Source organism: Amaranthus tricolor, chromosome 1 (assembly GCF_026212465.1).
Source record: "Amaranthus tricolor cultivar Red isolate AtriRed21 chromosome 1, ASM2621246v1, whole genome shotgun sequence".
Classification (NCBI taxonomy): Eukaryota; Viridiplantae; Streptophyta; class Magnoliopsida; order Caryophyllales; family Amaranthaceae; genus Amaranthus; species Amaranthus tricolor.
Genome location: NC_080047.1, coordinates 9,407,728 through 9,422,869, shown reverse-complemented (window position 1 = coordinate 9,422,869; position 15,142 = coordinate 9,407,728). Strand labels below are relative to the sequence as shown.

Genomic DNA, 15,142 nt, shown 5'->3' with positions numbered 1-15,142 from the left:
TTTAAAAACAGCATGAAATTTGAATTGCCAAAAGGATAAAAGGCTATGATCCAGGGAAACTTACACCCCTATTAATTACAAATAGTAGTATGATTTAGTATAACATTAGGTGTACAATTTTCACTATTTTCTTTCATGTTTTTCATCTTCATGTATGTACTTGTTAAGTATTTAACGAAGGAGGCACATTTGAACCTTTTAGGTATTTCTTTGAATACAAATTCTCAAATATGACTGTCTTACGGTGGGATCATCTCTATTAGACTGAGTCAATGTGCACTAATAACCTTAAATTGATCACTTATAACCTTAAAGGCCCGTTTGGTAGGTGGTATTAAACGATGGTAATAAGAATGAAAATAAGGGTAATTTGGCTGAAAATTTTCTTGGCTATCTTGATAGCTATGCCTTTTCAACTTTAATTATCTCATTTTCTTCATAGAATTCATTTCAACGCATTAACATTGGGAGAGGTGGTATTAGGTGGTAATGAAAATTTATAAACAATTTTTTTTTTTGTGATTAGAGTTTCATCAATCATCACCATGGGAATGACATAGAACTTTTGATGAAATTATACACTATAAATCATTCTTATTACCAATATTTAGTACCACTAACCAAACAGGCCGTAAAGTTATTACTTATAATTTCAAAGTGACCAATTAGAGAATTGTATGAATATGTGTCACGGTAATTATTTTTTTTTTGAGAGGAGAGTATCGGAGGATGGGTATTAAGTAGCTTTGTAAGAACCACAACAAAATAATCTTAAAACTGAAGCAGTGTATCTAACTATTGATTTTACTCCCCCACTGAATGATGCAGATGGGGGGAAACAAATTACATCACTCTTTACATTATACCATCTGGGTATCAAAAATCAATAAAATCTAAAAAAATCCTACAAAATTTAGAACAGAAAATGAAAATTTCCTGTTCTTGATCGAGTTCTTGATACTTTTACCACACAAGTTCAGATGTAAGATTAAAGAATGTTTCTTCAGTGCAAGGAATAGTAAGAGCACCCATCGGATGATTGAAACCGAACTCTTCTTCAGCACGCTGTAGCAAGTCTTGGAACACAGGGTGGCTCAAGTAAGAAATCGGAACCACATATCTCTTCTTATCGGCTTGCTCTCCAACATACACCGGGATGTGCCCTTTCGGGACTACTTGCTGATTTTTAGTAAGACCTTGCTTTGTTTTAGAGAGTACATAAGGTAAACGGATTGCCATTTTTAGAAGGTATAGAACTTGAAGGATTTAGATTAGGCTTTTTGAAGAGAAAAACTTGAGTGTGATCAAATATTAAGGCATGATAAGCTCTTTATAGTAGGAAAATACTGGTATTGAGCACAATTCAAGTATGACCCATCAGTAAAGACTGTCACATGGCTTTGTTTATGCCAGTTTACTCTCTTTGACACTCATTTTGTCGACCCACGACCCACGTGTTTCTATTTTGGGTGAAACTCCACCTGAACGACATGAGGGTCTTAGGGCTACTAATAGATTTGATCGACGATTACAATATTTATTTCATGGATGTTATTGGTTGTCCAGTCGCAGTCGATGCTTGCAAATTGATAGATACATGACCATGTGAGTGCTTACACTTAAGGGTATGTGAGGTCCGAGATGCTTAGATTCCACTCTTTCCAAAAACTTGTTCCTTGATGAATGATTTTTATACAACTTGGACTGTCCTGGACTTGATTCGTGGAACCCGATTCTGAACAGCTGGATAGAAAGCTAGGGACATTACCTTCCTAATGTTCATTTTTATCCTTCATATGATCATATCTTCCCGTTATCAATTGGTTTTGGATATTTTTTGAAATCAACATCTTGGGTATTTATGTTTTGTTTCTAACTCCGGTTGTTACCAATTGCTCCCTCGATCCTCTTAAGTTTGACGCACTAGAGTAGTTTTAACATATAGTTGGAGAATAAGACAAAGATAAGCAGATGAAAGGAATATGTAGATGCGATTAAAAAACTGAATGCGTTTGTGTATGGATTAAAGAAAAGAATTTGGGACCGTGGCTAATATAGAAACAATTCAAAAACAAAGAGATAGACAAAAATGATAAGTGTGCCAATAAACTCAATGGGACAGTACGACTTAAAAGTTATATCTTTCGTTTGTGAAGATTCCGTTTCTTGATCAACACAATCTTTACATGTATGGACTAATGAATAACGATAAAGGAAACCAAGTTAGTTGACTCATTCTTTAGGGGTCGATTGTGTTATACTTATGGGTAATCAAATCTTGATATGTTGAGGTAATAACACTTTACACTGATGAAAATATGATCAAATTACATCAGTACAGAAAATGATCATCTTTTTAGTCTTAAATTTGTTAGTGTTAGTCGCATTCGTTCACTCATTTACGAGCACCAAAATTTCAAAGAAACGTTGCAGACAAGGCCGTCGATAAGAAAGGGCAAAGCGGGCTAGCGCCCAAGAATATTTTAGGGCCCAAAAAACTTATTTTTATGTAATATATAAGTGATATTTTTAATGGAGTAAGTGATATTAATTTGAATTAAATTTAGATATAATATAATTTTTTTGCTATGTAAATGAGTTCTTATTGCTTTTTTTTATAAATAGTTTAAATATCAACAATAAAAAACAAAAGGTACTATATTATTTGTTACGCCTTAAGTTTTTAGGGGCTTTTTTTATCTTTTTCTCTGGGGCCCAAAAATGAACGAGACGGCCCTAATTGTAGGACGACGAAGATGATTAGCGTACAATTGAGTAATAGGTAAACAAATAGAAGATATTATGCTCCAAAATTTGAATCCATTATGTAAGATTAGAACCAATACATTAGTACATTGTTAGTTGTTAGTTTATCTAAGGTAAGTCCTAGAAGTAATGTGTAACATCTATATTTTTATTAGTACTTCAGTTCAGAAGTTAGTTGGAGAAATGTTTCGGAACTGCAAGGAATGGTGAGACCGCCCATAGGATGATTAAACCCGAACTCTTGTTCAGCTTGCTGTAGCAAGTCTTGAAATGTAGGGTGGTTTAAGTATGAAACCGGAACCTGAAATCTTTGTGTATCGACTCCATCACCAACATATATCGGTATGTACCCTTTAGGCACTACTTGCTGATTTTTGCTAAGAATTCGCCTAGCATTTGATAGCACAGAAGGGAATCGGACAGCCATTCTTGAGACAAAATGGTTCAAATGAGAGAAAATCGACTGATGATCGGAAATTTGGATTTATGTTTTGTAATCGAAGATTTTTAGTGTGATATATGCTATGGCAATGGCTTAGCTATATATAAGGTGGATTTCCATATAAAGAAATCTTCATAGATAGAGTTGGATGAGGATGACCCACAAACAAGGCTATCACATGGCTTGTTTTCTCTTAGTTTCTCAAAGCCACAACCCATAAACTGGTACAAGTGCTATGTGGCTGCTGTTAGTTGCCAATTTTCTGCCATTGCTTGTTCATTATAGGATAAACATACCCATGTGAAGTACCATAAAACATTTGGACCCATATGATGAGGAAAGGACGATTCATTGTGATAAACTGATTTGTTGCCGGACTTTTCCCATGACCTCAATTGACTCCAAATAATATACAACATCATTTTTTTATCAAGGTTGTTAGAATCGGGATTCTATTTAGAATCGTTAAGGGGTAGGATCGTAATCGGTAGAATCGGATCGTAGGATCGTGTAATCGTATAGATATACATTAATTTGATTTGGATCACTGATTATTAATTATATTTGTTCTTTTTTTAAAGTTTTAAGGTGTAAAAAAACCTTATTTGACTTTAATATTAAGTTTCAAAAAAAAAAACCTTTTAATAATCATTCTTAAATTGCAAATCACGAAAATTTGAATTTTATAGTGGTATTGATATAAGTATTATAAATGAGTGTATATTTATGCAAAAGTGAGATGAGGATTATACGAAAATATTTTACAATTAAAACTACCCTTTTAGGATTGGATTGTTGGATCATAAGATCGTAGAATCGTGTCATGATTCAACCACCTAAATTCTTGAGCTATGTAGGATCATACGATTCTACCAACATTAAGATCATACCTACGATCCGGATCGGTCGCCTATTTTTAAATCTTAGGATCGTAGAATCAGAGATCGGTATCGAGATTCTAATAACCATGCTCTTTACCCAATGCCATCAAATGATACTCAAGTCTCACCTGTCGGGGGTTTGAAGGTCGGATGTACACAACCTTACCGTTGTTACTTCTTAGTGATATATTTCTCGCGATAATCTCTTTCATGTTTGAGAGAAATGTTCTCAAATGTTGCAACTTGCAACTATTAAAAGTCGAAAGAAGTATTAGTATCTGCTAGTTTAAAAGTGTTGATGTTGATCCAGCACTACTATTTTTTTGTGCATATTTGGATAATACATTAGGATACATTTATTTAATTTGGGGTAGGATAGAGAATCCTTACAAGCAATGAGGACTTCTTGTTGGTGGTGAAAATCTGATCCCAACTGTCACAAGGGTGAAAGGAAAATCCTTTAAAATGGGGGAAATATCCTAGTTGACACGACTCTGTGCCGAAATTTAGAGAAGGAAATGAACCTGATAGACTATAGATCATATTAGAGGAGGGAGTGAAGTAGTAATTTGATACTAGTTTTGTATAGATTTTATCTTATAGGACTGCTGAAAGTAGATGGATGCCTTGTTCATTTCCTTATCTTAGCCTTCGAAACCTTTTTGGTGGTCCATATTCATTGGTTACATTGTGTTGTATTTGCTGAGTCACAAGAATTTCGAATCCATTAAACCGATACTAACACGCATTGTTTTAGGCTCGTTTAAGGATATTTTATGATTTTGGCTGATATTTGGCTATACAGAAAACACATCATCCTCTAACCCATCACCTCGATTGTCCTTACAATTGCTTGCACAATGGCTAGAACAAAACATAGATAAACAAAATCATCGCAAATTAGCTTTGAAGACCAAAAACTAAGGCCATTGTATAGAGAAATTTGAGTACATTCAAAAATTCATTGAGAGCCACCCATCTTTTGATGGTGAAAAATGCATATCTGTACAATATTGATCGTATTAGAATAATATATAACTCATCTAAGGAAAAACTTCCTAATAAATATGTAACTAGCTAATAAAAATCGATTTGCTTGTTCTTCATATCGTTCTAGCACTTCATTTCGGAAGTTAGTAGGAAGAATATTTCTTCAGAGCAAGGAATCGTTAGACCACCCATAGGATGATCAAACCCGAATTCATCTTCAACACGTTGCAACAAGTCTTGAAATGTAGGGTGACTCAAGTATGAAAGTGGGACTACATATCTCTTCTTATTATCTGTTTGTTCTCCTACATAAACCGGTATGTACCCTTTCGGTAGTACCAATTGATTTTTGGAGTTTTGCTTTGCACTCGATAGTACAGAAGGGAAACGAATAGCCATTTTTTTATGAAACTTTCGCTAGATCGAGAAAAAGAGCGGATCAAGTTGTTTTTAGTTCGGATGAATTTGTTTTTGTTGTCGTTCGAGAGTGTGATGCAATTACAAAGCCGTAGGCGGTTATATATACTTAGCCAAATAGCTGAAAAAAATTTGTGAACAGAAATTGAGATGATCAGATGAGCCAACTCATTAAAAGCTCTCACATGGCCTTGCTTTCTTGGTTCCTAAGTGAAAAGTTTGTCAATGTTGTTTGTTCTTTTGCCCCACATGTTGCCCTAACCTACTCTTATCTTTCTATTCTAGCCTCTTATTTGGTGTTCTATCACCATCTGTTCTTGGAAATATATAGGCAAAACATACCCATGTGAATGATCCTTAGTTTGTATCAGGACCGCCCTAAGATTTATGAGGCCCGGGGCGAAATATTAATTATAGGCTCTTAGCTACTAAATATACTATATGAACCCCTAATTATTAACTATTAAAGCGTTGGTTTTCTAATATTTTGGATGGATCTAGGGCATAGGCCCCTCTTGCCCCCTTATAGGGCCGGCCGCGATCAGTATATATATCACGAGTTATACCCAGTAATTATTTTCCTTGCCGATAGAAAAATAACTGTTTATGATTACAGATGCACATTCGGGTATTCAAGTGGGTTTCAGATATAATATTTTAGGCCAGGTCAATTTTAATTCTTAGATGTACCTATGATTATAGGTGTACAGTGTACACTATAATTTGATTTATATGTGCGGGTCATTTCAGATCGAGTCGAGTCATATTCGATTTTGGTCATTTGGGCGATATTTGCACAACTCTAATTATGAAGAACATGTTGCCTCTCCTATATAGTTTAATTTAAAGTTAGCTGTACACATTTATTACAGACACTATGTTAGTGTATACTGTATAGTCTCCATAACCATTAATCTGTTGTCGTTCATCCATCAGTTCTGTTTCTTATGGTGTATAAAAGTTGTCGAATTTTGTAGCTCCAGCTTGGATAAACAGATTAGTGGTTTGCATTTCTGTCATGTTTTATAGTTATGAAGTTGTCCTCAGTTCTGCCTAGAAAACCCAGTTACATTTTGATCCAAATGTCTGGTTACTGGTCAGAAAAGTCTCTTTTGATAAAGCAAGTGTCTGGACAGCCAGGTACAGGTCTTGAGTTGTTGGGACGACAATTTTCTTACGCGTTTAGAAGGTCATTACATGTAGAAGTGATGGTTGTAGTAGATAAGAGTATATAAGAAGAGAGGATTTGGCGGATGGTTAAGTTAAGTCTTACATAGAGTTTGTAGTAATTGTTATACACTTATACTTCTATTTGCCTTTTTGTATCATAGCAAGTGTAAATAATTTCTTTGTTTGGAACTTATCATCATCATCCCAATGAGTTCTACCTAAGGGCTAGGTTTGAGAAGGGTGGAAAGAAAGGCAAAACTAATATTCTCATCACTAGAAGGTTGCGATCAAAAGGAACCCCTCAATTTTAGTATCGCCTGACATATGAAGTCACTGCAAAGGAAAACAAAAAAAAGGCAGAAAACACCAAAATATATGAACACAACGCCATTAAATGTTCAAATGTTTCAAATTAGTGCAACATACCTTCATCACTTGGAGGTCGCGATCAAAGGGTGCCCCTCAATTCGAGTATCGCCTGACATATGAAGTCCGAAATTAAATAAAAGGTAGAAAACTCTAAACATATGACCATTAAATGTTCAAATGTTTCAAATTGGTGCAACATATATTGGTATCAGTTCCATAACTAATATCTGGAATTTAAACAGCTAGCAAGAGTATCTAGTTTCTTTTGGGTCTTTAAAATTTGAAGTTTGAGATTTTGGGATGAAGAGTTCGAGTTAATTCTTTTTTTTGGCTTCGGAGTAAGGCTAGAGAATATCCTACAAGCAACGAAAAGGGGAATATAATCCTTCATATAGGTGGTGAGAATCAAATCCCATCACACTAGGGAAGTCCTTCAAACACTAGGCCAATCTATAATTCTCGGGTTAATTTCTTATATACGTTCTCATATAGATCTTCATTCGGTTCAAAGCATCAGGAAACAACTTTTGCGATAGATGCGTATGGTTTCACGGTAGTCTTAGCCTATGTTTCTATCGTGTAAGCTCTACAGTGATATGGGCGGTATTTTGCACTGTTCTAGCTCAAAAGATCCTTGATGATTCTATGTAATAATATGTGTATTTTCATCGCCAAATCAAAGGTTACAGAAACAGGCATAGCTACTAATCGCATTTAGCCTTAATGAAGCTACGAAGCACGACCCTTGGAATGGTTTTTGGACCTTTATGTAGACTAGTAATTCAGAAAACTTGTCAAAGTTGAACTTGTTACTTGGATAGTTTTAGAAAATGCAAGATTATTCGAGGTTTCGTATGAAAATAAGTTCAAAAACGCGGTTTTGGTCATGGTATGTGTCACATTGATGTGGTGCAGAGGAAAGGTGGTTGTCAAACCATCAAATACTGTTCGAGACCATAAGCTATTTCTTAAACCGGCCTAACGTGTGCTTTTCCTTACACGTTGACGTTTAGATGTGGGTGTTATCGAATGATTATAATTGAGAACCATAACGATATAGCAAATACGAAATTCGAGTAATCGAGAAACTGATACATGAGAAAATGTTATTTGAATAAATAAATGAATCTATTGATTTCGAGAACTACCCTACTGAGTGATGCTGTAGGGGAAGTTACATTTAGACTTAGTATGTACATTATTCTTAGCCTGGTATCGATATAGTAAAAAAAGCTCAAAATAATCGGAAAAAAGCAAGTGAAACATCAGGTCGATCATACTTCATCATGTTGAATTAGAGCTTGAGTTTCGAAGTAAGATTAAAGAATGTCTGTTCGGTGCAAGGAATAGTGAGAGCACCCATGGGATGATTAAACCCAAACTCTTCTTCGACACATTGTAACAAGTCTTGGAATACGGGGTGGCTCAAGTAAGATAAGGGAACTACATATCTTTTCTTCACAGCTTGATCTCCTACATAAATAGGGATGTACCCTTTTGGAACTAGTACTTGTTCACTTTTGGTAAGAATTTGTTTTGCATAAGAGAATACAGTAAGAAATCGGATTGCCATTTTTGGAATCAGACCGTGAAACTAGGGATAAATCGGATCAGGAAAGAAAGAAGTTTTGAGTGAATCTAGTTATAAAAGATCAGGTTGCTATATATAGTAAGGTAGTTTGTACTATTTGAAAGACCAGTAGTTGATGGGTTTGGGAATGACCCACTTCATGAAAGTTCTCACATGGGTTTGTGTTGTTTAGTTTGAATGTTAAGCACTTTCTCTCGAGGCTTATTGGCTCGTTGCCTCGATACACAAGTTGTTTCGGAGAAGGATGCTCCACATGAATAGCGTAAGGGTCTTAATTAGACTAGACCTTTACTAGCTTCATATGTCTGCTGCTGTGAAGTGGGTTCTAAGTGGATTGATGCTTGCACCTTTCCTACTAAATCTAGTTTGAAGGAACTAATGTAAGTTAACCAAAAGTTTAAGATGATAGTTGAAGTCCAAGGATATGTTATATACTCTATCAGGGTCTGTCAGATATATGAGCCTTTTGGGTTAGACGTTCGAATGCAATAAATGATTTCCTCATACATGAGAATGAATAGAATTGAGATTCAAACCTGTAACCATCCGTTATATTCGATTTAGATACCATGTCAGGGAACCAACTCAACCAAAAGCTTAAATCGATGGTTGAAGCTCAATTGTTTACTTATTGTTTGATGAAGATGATGCATTACATGTTATTTGAGTCTGTGCACTATGCGATGAACCTATCTCCTATGTGGATATTCTCGATAGACACCTCGATAAATTATATTTCTGCCTTAGAAATGTTACAAACATAAGAAATTTGCTGCAATAATTTACAACCTGGCTTAATCTGTGCTCCAATATCCTTCAATGTTCATATTTATTTTGAGGACTTGGCTCGATACGTTGTGTCTTAGGTTCCATTTACCGACCTTTATGAATCCCATGGATCGCCTTGGGAATCTTCAACGATTAGATTCCAAAATTGCTCGGTATTTATGAACTCAAATACATTCGCTTGTCTATGTTAAATTCCTTCTCAAGTTACAAAGTCTATATTTTTATTGACTACCTAAAAACAAGGATGGTGTTAGTTCATGTAGCTGAGGCCAATTTTTTTAGATAAGCTTTGGCATTGTCGTTATTGTCTGTAATCGTGAATCGTTCATTCTGCTCTGCAATGTATAACGCCTAATTCTGTCGATATTTGCGGCAGGGTCATGAAGAACAATAGAGTGCACATTTCAACAAATTTGGAAACTTAGATATGCTGCAAGGAATCGTCAGACCACCCATAAGTTGATTAAACCCGAACTCTTCTTCAGTGCGCTGTAGCAATTTTCGAAACACAGGGCGATTCAAGTAAGAAAGCTGCACCACAGATTTCTTCTTATCAACCAAATCACCTACACAAACGTCAAACCGGTAAACACCCCTTAGGTAATACTAAGCACATAAGGGAAACGTATAGCCATCTACGCGATTAGATTGTTTTTACCGAAAGGAAAAAGGGTATTGTAATTTGAGAGAAACAGGATTTTTGCTACAGAGAAGGATATTGTTAAGCCAGCTACTTATACTATGGAAAATTGCTTCATTTCTTCAGATTAGAGAAGTCTGGCCCACACCAAGGGCTCCCAAATGGGTTAGTTTTCTTATCTTCTTGACCCACATGCTGCCCTTGAGGGGAATGATGCCATGCTGCACCTGATATACTGTCACTTGTATAATCCATGGCTCCATTAGAAACTCTGGCCCATTCAATGCTTGTTAGTAATAGGTTGAACATGCCCACGTGAAAGCGTATTGTCGTATACCAAGTAGATATCATTAACCCAGATGCTAATAATTGTATTCTAATCTAATTGATGTGTGACTCAAATTGGTTAACTACATCCCACACTTATCGGCTTATCTTATGCTTGTATTCTGTATTCGTAGACATGTTTAGCATATATCCATATCGGTTAATGTGATTAGTGACTTGCTGTTGTACTGATTACTAGACAATCTAAGGCCCCGAGTCAGACTGATCCATGTGAGTACACATGCTTGGTACAATTGCTTAGGTTGGATTCTCTGTTTTGGAATTTAGAATGTGCGTTACGTTGAATGAGAATATAACATATATTGAGACCTCAAATATTAGCGTATCAGCGTAAGTTTTTGGTTGATTTAGTTCTTTGACATGGTACCACAAGCCCAAATCAGGAGTTCGAATCTTATCCACCCCTGTGTTGCAGCTAAACTTCTAGCTCAAAGGCTTTTGGTGAGGGGGTGTGATAGAGTATATAACATATATTGGGGCCTCAAATATCAACTTAAGTTTTTTGGTTGAATTGATTCCCTGACACATCTGATCTCTCTGAGCAAGCTAACGAAATTGTTACATTTATAGCTGTGAGAACTTAGTATTAAGACATGATTTGAGCTTTAAATCTTGATGTTATAGGAGAAATGATACTAGTTTTTATATGTTCAGAAATGATTCTGATTGTATCTGTATGTACTCATGCAAAGATATGTGTCTGGCCTATCATTTGAGGTGTTCAAAACAGACCCAATGACCCGAACCCAACTTCAAAATGAATTTAAAATAATATAGAAATTAATGTGGACACTAGAACCAATTTAAAACCGACCCAAAACACTTGACCCGAAATTGACCTGATGACATAAATAAACACCTGTACCTATCATATACTAATATTCTGGATTTGTCCGTGTATTAAAATAAGACCACATACAAATTTCAATAAATAAAACCAAGAATACTGCAACTGTAATCCAAATTTTGAGTATCAAAAATTTTATACTATGAACCACCCATCTGAATAATGCAGCTGAGGGAAAAGTACAATGTATTCTGTACAATGTTAAATATGTATAAAAATTTTAAAAAGCCTCTAAAAAAAGAGCAGTCAGTAAGTACTGAAACATGCTATTGATCTTCATACTATTCTCTGTTAACAGGGCTCTTGGTGTTACCATCTCTCATTTTGAGGGTTTTTACTGCCTGAGGGTTTTCTTGATTTCGCACATTTCTTCTGCCCTCTCCCTCGAGAGGGGTACGGCTATGATTTGTCTGCTATATCTTCCCCCGTACCTTGACTTTGTGCAGGATACTGGGCTGATGACCATGACTGTTCTCTGTTAGCACTTCAGCTCAGAAGTTAGGCCAAAGAACATTTCTTCGGAGCAAGGAATCGTTAGACCGCCCAAAGGATGATTAAAACCGAACTCTTCTTCAGCACGTTGTAACAACTCTTGGAAGGTTGGGTGGCTTAAGAATGTAAGTGGAACTACATATCTCTTCTTATCAGCTTGCTCTCCTACATAAACAGGGATGTGTCCCTTTGGTACCACTTGCTGACTCTTAGCAAGAATTTGCTTAGCATTAGAGAGAATGATCGAAAATCGAATCGCCATTTCGTTGGGATGTAAAAACCTTAGAAGAACTTTGTGTTCTTTAGAAGAGAAATGGTATAAGGACTAAGGATGATATGCAATGCATGAGGTTTTGTTAGCTATTTATACCATATTGATGTAGGGAGAAATTTTGTTGATGAAAAATGGATGGCCCACCTTATCAAGACTCTCACATGGGTTTTGTTTCATTAGTTTTTCAACCTCTTATATATTTGGATTTGGCAACATCTCCATGTGAATACTGAATCAACATAAGGACCCAATTAAGATTTTGGGTATGAATCATTTTTCATTTGATTGATTTAGCTTGTTTCCTCACCTATCTTGCTTAAATATTATTGTTATCTTCTAATTTAGACAATGTGTGTACTTTGTGGTTTCCATAGCCACTTGTATAATGGAGAAAACAAAGAAAAATTATCATATCTCCTCTAAACTCAATCCGGATTATATAGCAAATTAAAAGGAATAGAGGTTTAATCACGAGTCATTGTCGGTATGCATGCTATAATTATGAAGTACTTGTTTTGGCTGTGTACTCAAGATAATATTTCTGGCTTTGATCAGGATGGGTAACTAGATAAAGCTTTTGTTAAGGAACCAACTCAACCAAAAGCTTAAGTTAAAGGCTAAGGCCTTAGGATATATATTACATACTCTAAGACGCCCCCACACACGAGAGCCTTTGGGCTAGAATTGTGGTTGCACTTGTATCACAAGCCTTTCTCATATATGACGCTGAATATTCCGCTATAAATAATAGGTGGTTGAGATTTGAACCCGTGACCTCTGGGCAAGCTGGCACTGATACCATGTCAAGAAACCAACTCAACCAAAAGCTTAAACTGATGATTAAAGCTTTAGGACATATTGTATACTCTAATAGCTTTATTGACTTATAGTTTTTGTTAGATTATTTTTGAAATGTACAAGCTGACGGCTAAAGTCTCAAGATTGGTTTTATACTATTTCATGTTCTCTTACATAATAGCTTGTTGGACTAGCTAGAACTGTTCTTAACTACCTAATGCTACTACGTTCTTGAAAGGATGGATGAGATTTGTATCCTTAACTAGGCTTTTGATCATTTTAAATAACCGTCTTAACCAAAATCGTAAGTTGGTAGTTGAAGCCCCAATACCCAAGATTAGTTTTATACCCTATCAGTTATATACATTCTTCATTGACAGAAAATAACAGTATTTTTAACATAAGATTTCTTATGAATCCATCATTGTAATTTTATTTCAATATTGAGTTCTTGAGCTCAAAATTTTGATCCTCAACATAAAATTTCCTAACTTGATCACACTGAAAACTGAAGATCACAAGAAAACCAGACATAATCTGAAAACTCAATCAATGAATAAATAGATAAAAATTACCACCCCTCTGATTAATACAGATGGGGAAAAAGGCACATACATCAGTCTATACATCTAGTATTAATCTTGGGTATCAATAAAATCTCAATGAAACCCAATAAAAATTAGTTCCGAAACTGAAACATCAACTAGTCCTTCATATTTTCCTATTAGCACCTAAGCTCAGATGTAAGATTAAAGAATGTTTGTTCACTGCAGGGAATAGTGAGCGCGCCCATCGGATGATTGAACCCGAACTCTTCTTCAGCGCGTTGTAGCAAGCGTTGAAAGACGGGGTGGCTCAAGTAAGAAAGTGGAACCACATATCTCTTCTTATCATCTAGCTCTCCTACATATATTGGAACATGTCCTTTTGGGACTATTTGCTGATTTTTTGTAAGGATTTGTTTCGTTTTCAAGAGTACAGAAGGAAATCGGATTGCCATATTTGTGGGAAAATCTGTGCAAGCAAATAACTAAGAGATATTAGCTAGGACTTGCTTGGAATGTTTTGAGTTAGTTTGTAAGATAAGAGTTTGAGTGTGATGAAATTGCTATAGCCTTGGAAGCTATTTATAGTGGTAAGTATTGGTAATAGAAGTTATATACAGATATGTTTGATAAATAACTTTTTATTGACTTTTGACTTTTTTAGTAATAACATCTGACTTGAACAATTGTCCATATAGTTAAAAGCTAGTAAATTAGCTAATACTTCTGGTTGGTCAAACAGACTAAGAGTTCGGCAACAATCATTTGTCAAAGTAAGTGTCCCACTTAGTGAAGGCTCTCACATGCCTTTGTATGCCAAGTTTTTCTCTTTGACACTCATTTTGTGGACCCACATGTTGCTTTTGAGGGGGATGCTCCACCTGAACAATATCAAGATTTGGATAGATTAATTCTTCTATCACCACATTTGTTTCTTGGTTGCTATTAGATGATCTATCATAGTCAATGCTTGATAACAAATGGAATGCATTTTGTGAATGTGAATGCTGTCATTGGTTTATGTGAGGACCCAGATGCTAAATAAGGTTTAACTCATTTGAATTAGGTGATTGTTATCTTCATGATTGCTTGATCATGATGTAACATTGTGTTGCTGGAATTGCCACCGGTTAGCTTGTATTTTTGAAGAGTTTATATCCCACTTTCTCATAGCTAGATATTGTAAAAGATCTAAAACTTTTGCACCATTCACCAATACCTACAAATCAAATGAAGTCTTGATCTATACATATAAGATACTCCTTCCTAGTGATGGCAACGGTCTGGGTTGGGCCGGTTTCGTTCCGGTTCCATCCGGTTCCAATTCCATGTGAAATCTGATTCGAACGTTCCGGTCCCGGGTGGTTCCAAACTGTTCCTTGGCGGTTCCGGCGGTTCCAACTCTCGGGGTCAGGCGGGTCGAACCATTAGTTCCATTCTTATTTTTCCTTTAAATATAATATAAAAATACTATAATATTGCGGACGTACCTTTGATGATTACTTGATTATTAGCAAAATTCATTGCTTGTCATCTTTATCAAAATATTTACTAAAAAGAAGAAAAAAAATAAATTAATAAGAAACGATAAATCTCCTCTCGTATGGGTCTTGTGTACAAGCCCAATTTTATCAAATATACTCCCACCTAGGCGAGTTTTGAAAGTTGGATGTACGCAACATTAGTTACAGATTATTTTCGATTAACCTTAGTAGTAAACATCATGTGCAGCTTCACATAAGGAAATCCTTAATTTATGCTGTGAGAATGGTGATAAAACAAA

At 35.6% G+C, this 15,142-nt stretch overlaps 5 protein-coding genes and 1 long non-coding RNA gene across 6 annotated transcripts; all 6 read right to left on the bottom strand.

The window, feature by feature from the left end:
* Positions 1-493: 493 nt before the first annotated feature.
* Positions 494-1,755, bottom strand: LOC130824634 (auxin-responsive protein SAUR21-like). The gene has a single exon (XM_057689722.1). It carries the CDS (start codon positions 1,237-1,239, stop codon positions 964-966), a length of 276 nt encoding a protein of 91 aa, XP_057545705.1. The 5' UTR covers positions 1,240-1,755; the 3' UTR covers positions 494-963.
* A 3,303-nt stretch (positions 1,756-5,058) lies between these two features.
* On the bottom strand, positions 5,059-5,588 carry LOC130824654 (auxin-induced protein 15A-like). Its single transcript, XM_057689745.1, has one exon. It carries the CDS (start codon positions 5,476-5,478, stop codon positions 5,203-5,205), a length of 276 nt encoding a protein of 91 aa, XP_057545728.1. The 5' UTR covers positions 5,479-5,588; the 3' UTR covers positions 5,059-5,202.
* A 1,303-nt stretch (positions 5,589-6,891) lies between these two features.
* On the bottom strand, positions 6,892-10,210 carry LOC130824680 (uncharacterized). Its single transcript, XR_009046776.1, has 3 exons — positions 9,163-10,210; positions 7,093-7,144; positions 6,892-6,999 (listed from the first exon to the last, which is right to left on the bottom strand). It is a non-coding gene; the product is annotated as an uncharacterized LOC130824680 (long non-coding RNA).
* Positions 8,236-8,662, bottom strand: LOC130824630 (auxin-responsive protein SAUR21-like). The gene has a single exon (XM_057689710.1). It carries the CDS (start codon positions 8,606-8,608, stop codon positions 8,330-8,332), a length of 279 nt encoding a protein of 92 aa, XP_057545693.1. The 5' UTR covers positions 8,609-8,662; the 3' UTR covers positions 8,236-8,329.
* A 1,047-nt stretch (positions 10,211-11,257) lies between the features above and the next one.
* Positions 11,258-12,401, bottom strand: LOC130824642 (auxin-responsive protein SAUR21-like). The gene has a single exon (XM_057689733.1). The coding sequence runs from the start codon at positions 12,002-12,004 to the stop codon at positions 11,729-11,731; it is 276 nt and encodes a 91-aa protein (XP_057545716.1). The 5' UTR covers positions 12,005-12,401; the 3' UTR covers positions 11,258-11,728.
* Positions 12,402-13,411: 1,010 nt separating this feature from the next.
* LOC130824664 (auxin-responsive protein SAUR21-like) lies at positions 13,412-13,918 on the bottom strand. Its single transcript, XM_057689751.1, has one exon. It carries the CDS (start codon positions 13,812-13,814, stop codon positions 13,539-13,541), a length of 276 nt encoding a protein of 91 aa, XP_057545734.1. The 5' UTR covers positions 13,815-13,918; the 3' UTR covers positions 13,412-13,538.
* Positions 13,919-15,142: the final 1,224 nt, after the last annotated feature.

What these genes read in the sequence shown, in the direction of transcription:
- LOC130824664 (XM_057689751.1), bottom strand. Translation starts at nt 13,814, where the DNA reads ATGGCAATCCGATTTCCTTCTGTACTCTTGAAAACGAAACAAATCCTT.
- LOC130824634 (XM_057689722.1), bottom strand. Translation starts at nt 1,239, where the DNA reads ATGGCAATCCGTTTACCTTATGTACTCTCTAAAACAAAGCAAGGTCTT.
- LOC130824630 (XM_057689710.1), bottom strand. Translation starts at nt 8,608, where the DNA reads ATGGCAATCCGATTTCTTACTGTATTCTCTTATGCAAAACAAATTCTT.
- LOC130824654 (XM_057689745.1), bottom strand. Translation starts at nt 5,478, where the DNA reads ATGGCTATTCGTTTCCCTTCTGTACTATCGAGTGCAAAGCAAAACTCC.
- LOC130824642 (XM_057689733.1), bottom strand. Translation starts at nt 12,004, where the DNA reads ATGGCGATTCGATTTTCGATCATTCTCTCTAATGCTAAGCAAATTCTT.